At 56.8% G+C, this 6,573-nt stretch overlaps 1 protein-coding gene across 2 annotated transcripts; it reads left to right on the forward strand.

The window, feature by feature from the left end:
* The first annotated feature begins 38 nt into the window (after window positions 1-38).
* UNG (uracil DNA glycosylase) lies at window positions 39-3,752 on the forward strand. Of its 2 annotated transcripts, XM_062615343.1 has the most exons (7): window positions 39-133; window positions 672-872; window positions 953-1,048; window positions 1,807-1,904; window positions 2,653-2,741; window positions 2,957-3,135; window positions 3,610-3,752. In XM_062615343.1, exons 1-7 carry the CDS (start codon window positions 44-46, stop codon window positions 3,748-3,750), a joined length of 894 nt encoding a protein of 297 aa, XP_062471327.1. In that variant the 5' UTR covers window positions 39-43; the 3' UTR covers window positions 3,751-3,752. The 2 variants fall into 2 exon arrangements, with proteins under 2 accessions (XP_062471327.1, XP_062471318.1); XM_062615334.1 differs by lacking the exon at window positions 39-133 and having other exon boundaries at window positions 280-872.
* The last annotated feature ends 2,821 nt before the right edge of the window (window positions 3,753-6,573 follow it).

The raw sequence follows: 6,573 nt of genomic DNA on the forward strand, positions 1-6,573 counted from the left end.
CCATCCCTTCCATCCCCTCCATCGCTCCATCCCCGCCGCCGCCATGATCGGGCAGCAGACTCTGCACTGCTTCTTCAGCGCCGCGCCGGAGAGGAAGCGCAGCCGCTCCTCGGAGCACGGCGGTGACGCTGAGGTAGCGGGCTGGGGGAGCCGGCGGCGCGGGAGCCGCGACTGGCGGCGGCTGTGGAGGGGGGAGAGGGGCTGGAGGTGAACGGGGGTCTGGGGTGCGCTGGCGCGTTTTGGGGTGCTGGGGTGAGAGGAGCGCTCCCTGCCCGCCGCTTCTAAAAACCCCGCGCTCCCAGCACGCTTGAATGAGCTGCTAATCAAGGCCGCGCGCCGCCGCCGCCCAATGGATGCTGAGAACCGCCGCGTCGTCACGGTTGCTAGGTAGAAATCCTCTCCTCCGGCTGTGGCGAGCCAATCGGGAGGAGCGGGCGCTTTGCCGTGTACCAATAGGGAGAGAGAGAATTCGTGCTCACGCTTGTGGGCGGGCCCCGCGCGGAGCTGCGGCCAATGGGGAGCGGCCCGACGCTGTTTTGCCGCGAAATACCCGCGTGCGGAGGGTGGTGCTTGATGGGGCCATGGTGGCAGCGGGGCTCCTGCTCCGGCCATGGCCGGGCCGCGGTGCCCCCGGGCCGCTCTGCATCCGTCTCTTCCCTCGCTGCTCCCAGGTCAGCGCGGCGAAGAAGGCGAAGGCTGCGGGAGATGGGACGGGGGAGGCCTCCCTGCTGAGCCCGGAGCAGCTGGAGCGGATCCGCAAGAACAAGGAGGCGGCGCGGCAGCGGCTGGCGGAGCGCAACGTGCCGCCGGGCTTCGGGGAGAGCTGGCGGCGGCAGCTGGCCGCGGAGTTCTCCAAGCCCTACTTCGTGCAGGTGGGTCCGTGAATGGGCATGGCCCCAGGCCTGGCGGCCGCTGCTCCCCGCAACCCCGGGCTCACTTCCTGTCCTCGCAGCTGATGGATTTCGTGGCAGAGGAGAGGAAGCGTTACACGGTGTATCCGCCCCCCGAGCAAGTCTTCACCTGGACGCAGATGTGCGACATTAGGGATGTGAGTAGAGCCGCGGGGTGTGTGTGGGGTGTCTCTGCTGCGTTCAGAACGATGAAAAGGCAGGGCTGGGGGTGCTGGTGTGGTTGCTTGATGCTTGGTCTGGTAAGCTTCAGTCCCATGTGATGCAGGTGCTGCTGTTTCTCTCACATAACTCATAAATCCCGGCGTCTCTTTCATCCTTGATAGTGATATTTTATTATTTTATTACCCTTATTGGTCATAGAATTTCCTTTAAAACTTTAGTTGGACTTTTGCCCTTATTTCCAGTGTTACCAGCTTAATGGCATGCTTGGGTTTTGTCTCTTTTGCATCTCTTCTGTTTTTAATTGGTCTGTAATGAACTGTAATTAAAAAACCAACGGTTAAGGCAGTCCTATTGCCCATAAACTGTATAAAAATATCATAGCAGGAGTGGCATAAAACTGAAGTGTTAAAATCTCTACTTGGAAACTGCCTTAATAAAGGGGTTTACTGTGGCTCATGGAAATGTTGGGTTTCTCCACTCAAAATTATCCTCCTATGGCAGCAAAGCTGTGGGGATGCCAATCCTTAGTGTTAGGTGGGGATTGCGATCTTTAACTTGCTTACAATGAGATGCGAGTGGTTTAAGCTTCAGTTCTTGAGTGGTTTGGGGTGGGTTTTGGTGGTCTGTAAGCTTGGTTTAGGATGGAGTTTGTTTAAAAGCCTTCTGTTTTTTCTCTACCTCTTTTGGGAGTTATGCTGATAATAATTGAGTGCTAACAAAGGTGTGGTTTCAGGTGAAGGTTGTCATTCTGGGACAGGATCCATACCATGGCCCTAATCAAGCTCATGGGCTCTGTTTCAGTGTCCAGAAGCCTGTTCCACCTCCTCCCAGGTATGACAATGCCTGTTTTGCAAACCCCCTGTTACAAGCAAGTTACACCTCTCTTACTCACAGCTGTGAGCCCCATGATTGCTGTGAGCTGAGTTGCGATGCTTCAAGCTGAGTTGTGCTTTGCTTATTAAAACCCATCACTGCAGAAGCGTGGATAATTCTGGGTACTTTGTGGTTCTGAAGAGTGTGGTTGGGTGTAAATTTGCATTTTCAGTTGTGCTGAGACTTCCTTATTTAGCCTCCAGCCAGACACTCTAAAGGGCCTTAGAATCATAGAAACACAGAATAGTTAGGGTTGGAAAAGACCTTAAGATCATGCAGTTCCAACCCCCCTGCCACGAGCAGACACCTCACACTAAGCCATGCCACCCAAGGCTTCATCCAACCTGGCCTTGCTGCTCTGCTTCTGTAAATGGCTTTATTATCATAGAATCCTAGGATGGATTAGGTTCGAAGGGACCTTAAAGCTCACCCAGCTCCAACCCCTGCCACGGGCAGGGACCCCTTCCACTGGAGCAGCTTGCTCCAAGCCCCTGTGCCCAACCTGGCCTTGAGCACTGCCAGGGATGGGGCAGGCACAGCTTCTCTGGGCACCCTGTGCCAGCGCCTCAGCACCCTCACAGGGAGGATTCCTTTAAATCCGATTGAAGTCACTGCTGTTCTTGCCGAGGGTAAGAGCAATGAGTGGTGCTGTTTGTTTGCTCTTATCTTTAGACATTAAAAAGCTTCTGGTGGTTTTTGCTTGCAGCTTAGAAAACATTTACAAGGAATTATCTACGGATATCGAGGACTTCACTCATCCTGGTCATGGTGATCTGACTGGCTGGGCCAAGCAAGGTGAGTTAACAGATGCTCTAGTAATGAACCTGCTGTAGGTCATAAAAAGGCCTTGTAATAAAACAGCCCCATGCTTGGAAACAGTAAAAGACACCATGAGTTCTGAGTACATGCTTAGTGGATGCCACAGAATGAAAATGGAACTTACCATTGCTCTGGGAAGCAGGAAGAAGCAAAGCCCTGCTCTGTTGTTCCATGCTCTGTGTGTTTGCTAGGGGTGCTGCTGCTCAACGCTGTCCTCACAGTGCGGGCTCACCAGGCCACGTCGCACAAGGAGAGAGGCTGGGAGCAGTTCACGGACGTCGTGGTGTCCTGGCTCAACAAGAACTTGCACGGGGTGGTCTTCATGCTCTGGGGAGCCTATGCCCAGAAGAAAGGCAGCTCCATTGACAGGGTACGGCTTCTCCTCCTCTCCTGCCTCCGTTTTCCTCAGTTGGGTGGACACTAGAGGGCACTTCCCTTACAGAACTGGGGTTTTCTCCCTGCTCTGCTGTCAGATTTAGTTCCCTGTCTGTTCAAGCTTGGCCTTTGCCAGAATTGAGCAACAAAAGTGGAGCAAGCGCAACCTTCTGTTGTCAGAAAAGCCTCCACTTGGGGACAGAACTATTGCCTTTTCTAGGAATAGCATAAAACTTGCTGTTATGACTGCAGCAGTTGAACCATGGCCAGGGTATTATTGCTGCTTCATGTAGTCCATCCCCCTCTGCTCAGTGGGGCAGAAGGCTCGGTCCTCACGGCCAGCCCTTCGGGTGCTCAGGCTGAGGAGGTGCAGAGGGGCCACCCCACTTGGTCAGAGGTGAAGCAGCCAGCCTCGTCCCGGGTGCTGAGAACAGGGATCTAATGAGGGGTTTCCTCTGGTGCTCCCCAGAAACGCCACCACGTCCTGCAGACGGTGCATCCCTCGCCCCTCTCTGTCAACAGAGGCTTCTTTGGCTGTCGGCATTTCTCCAAGACCAACGAGCTGCTCAGGAAAGCCGGGAAGAAACCCATTGACTGGAGAGCGCTCTGAGCCGCGCTGGGCTCTGGCGCCTCGAGACAGCCCCTGCTCGGGGTTGTCTGGTTCCTGAGGAGCTCCTGCTGACCTGGGAGTGAATCTTTGGATGTTGAGCAAAGAAGAAAGGACCAAACAGTCACAAACGTTGTTGTTTTAAAGGGCTCTTCTGTTCTGAAGAGCCTACTGGTGGGTTGGATGGGTGACTTGCTGCCTAGCGTGAAGCAAAGAGTTGGGTATTTGTGTTCCTTGGTGCGATGGGAATGTACTTCCAGGCTCTTGGAAGGGATGTCGGTGCTCCCAGGTGACACAGCTCACTGTTGTAAATACCTTCTTGTGCTTCCTCCCGCTGCAAATCCAGGTTTCCTCTCTGGGATCGGGGAGCTGACGCCATGGACAAAAGGCAGATGCTTTTGGGTTTAGCTTTTTGCTGTTGCAAGATTTAGCAGGACCACGGCCCCTTGGGACTGTAAAGGCTGCACCCTGTCAGAAGGGTTACTTGGGGTATCCGTGCTCTCAAGATTGGAGGGTAAATACCCCCAAAATACCCCCAGCAGCCAGGAGGAGACCGTGACCAAGGCTCTGGTGGTGCCCTGAGCTTTCTGTTGGCATTTAGAGAGGAAAACCCCTAAGCTCTCCCGTTGTTCTGGGTGTGCTAGCACTGGTTTGATGGGTGGGTTGTGAGGACTGAGCTCTGGTACCTGCGGGAGGCACCGGGTTTGTTCCAGCTGATGGGCGCAGGAGATCTTGCAACAGAGGGAGCTTTGTGCTTTGCCTGCATAGGAGCAGTCTCTAGCCACTGCTGGAACTAACTGGGGGGCTTCCAGGGTGAAGGCAAGGCTGGAATTAGCCCTTTGGGGCTTCCAGTCCATCTTGGTCTCCTTAATTCCTTTAACTGAAGTGCCTTGGTTGGGAATTGCATCGCTTCTTATAGGATACTCCTATAAGGCTTTTCCTTGGCATTTCCTTTGAGAGGCAGCCCTGGTGCAAGGGAAGTCTGTACTTTTTGGGGTGGGGGGGTGGTGTTTGTACTTCTTGTTTGTTTGGGTTTTTCCCAGTTGGATGGTTTTTTTCCCCAGTTTGGGTGTTTTTAAATAAAACCTGCTCAGTTTATGGTACGGTGTGATCAAAGTGGCAGGAAAATGGCAAAGGGGGGGGTGGCCTGAGGTGAGGCTCTGGCTCAGTGGTGGGTGCTGGTTTGGGGGTGTCCTTGGCTCAGTGATGGGTGCTGGTTTGGGGGTGTCCTTGGCTCAGTGATGGGTGCTGGTTTAGGGGTGTCCCTGGCTCAGTGATGGGTGCTGGTTTGGGGGTGTCCTTGGCTCAGTGATGGGTGCTGGTTTGGGGGTGTCCTTGGCTCAGTGATGGGTGCTGGTTTGGGGGTGCCCCTGGCTCAGTGATGGGTGCTGGTTTGGGGGTGTCCCTGGTTCAGTGATGGGTGCTGGCTTTAGGGGGTGTCCCTGGCTCAGTGATGGGTGCTGGTTTAGGGGTATCCCTGGCTCAGTGATGGGTGCTGGTTTGGGGGTGCCCCTGGCTCAGCGATGGGTGCTGGCTTTAGGGGGTGTCGCTGGCTCAGTGATGGGTGCTGGTTTGGGGGTATCCCTGGTTCAGTGATGGGTGCTGGTTTGGGGGTGTCCCTGGCTCAGCGATGGGTGCTGGTTTGGGAGTGTCCTTGCCTCAGCGATGGGTGCTGGTTTGGGGGTGTCCCTGGCTCAGCGATGGGTGCTGGTTTGGGGGTGTCCCTGGCTCAGTGATGGGTGCTGGTTTGGGGGTGTCCCTGGCTCAGCGATGGGTGCTGGTTTGGGGGTGTCCCTGGCTCAGCGATGGGTGCTGGTTTGGAGGTGTCTCTGGCTCAGTGATGGGTGCTGGTTTGGGGGTGTCCCTGGTTCAGTGATGGGTGCTGGTTTAGGGGTGTCCCTGGCTCAATGATGGGTGCTGGTTTGGGGGTGTCCCTGGCTCAGCGATGGGTGCTGGTTTGGGGGTGTCCCTGGTTCAGTGATGGGTGCTGGTTTGGGGGTGTCCCTGGCTCAGCGATGGGTGCTGGTTTGGGGGTGTCCCTGGTTCAGTGATGGGTGCTGGTTTGGGGGTGTCCCTGGCTTAGCGATGGGTGCTGGTTTGGGGGTGTCCCTGGCTCAGTGATGGGTGCTGGTTTGGGGGTGTCTCTGGCTCAGCGATGGGTGCTGGTTTGGGGGGGATCCCCGCTCCCCTTTGCAGGCAAGCCCCACGGAGCAGGCTCTTGTCCTTCCCCTCATCCCCATGAGCAGGCACAAGGCCAGGGCACCTTTGTCCCCCAAGGCTCGGGTGTCCCTGCCGGCCATGCCTGCCCCCCCTCTCCTCCAGGCACACAAACATCTCCCTTGACGTTACCATCACGTGTGGGGACGGCACCGGCTGCCGGGGCACGGCCTGGCCCCCGTTGGCTCCGTGGCTGCCATGGGCACCCTGCCTGGCTGAGGGCACCGGGGCGAGCAGCCGGCGCTGCCCGCGTTCATCGCACCCGCACGGAGCTCGGTGCCCATGGTGAGCGTGGGGCCCTTCCCCATGGGGTTGAGGGGAGCATGGGGCTGGGGTGGTTCTGGCTTTAATGGCTTGTGGAGACTGGGGTGGGGGGGGTCAGTTTAAGGGTCCCCCCTCTGTATGGAGCTGGGTTGGGGTCAGCGGGGCGGCCTCACTGCCCTCCTTAGGGTGCTGTGGGGAGCCGGGGGCCGTTCCACCCCCTTCATGCTGTGTGAAGGCAGAGCAGCGCCGAGCCCCCCCCATGGCTCCCTCTGCCAGCACCGCTCCTCGTCCCGGGAGTAAAAATAGCTCCGTCGGGGCCTTGGCACCGCTGCGGGGAGCGATGGC

This window comes from Pezoporus occidentalis, unplaced genomic scaffold (genome assembly GCF_034315485.1).
Source record: "Pezoporus occidentalis ecotype Australia unplaced genomic scaffold, CSIRO_AGI_Poc_V1 ctg102, whole genome shotgun sequence".
NCBI lineage: Eukaryota > Metazoa > Chordata > Aves > Psittaciformes > Psittacidae > Pezoporus > Pezoporus occidentalis.

Bases quoted from the DNA above. Each gene is read 5' to 3' on its own strand.
- UNG (XM_062615334.1), top strand. From the start codon at position 354: ATGCTGAGAACCGCCGCGTCGTCACGGTTGCTAGGTAGAAATCCTCTC. The intron at 1,049-1,806 runs GTGAGTAGAGCC...GTGTGGTTTCAG, and splicing joins AGATGTGCGACATTAGGGAT to GTGAAGGTTGTCATTCTGGG. The intron at 1,905-2,652 runs GTATGACAATGC...TTTTGCTTGCAG, and splicing joins CCTGTTCCACCTCCTCCCAG to CTTAGAAAACATTTACAAGG.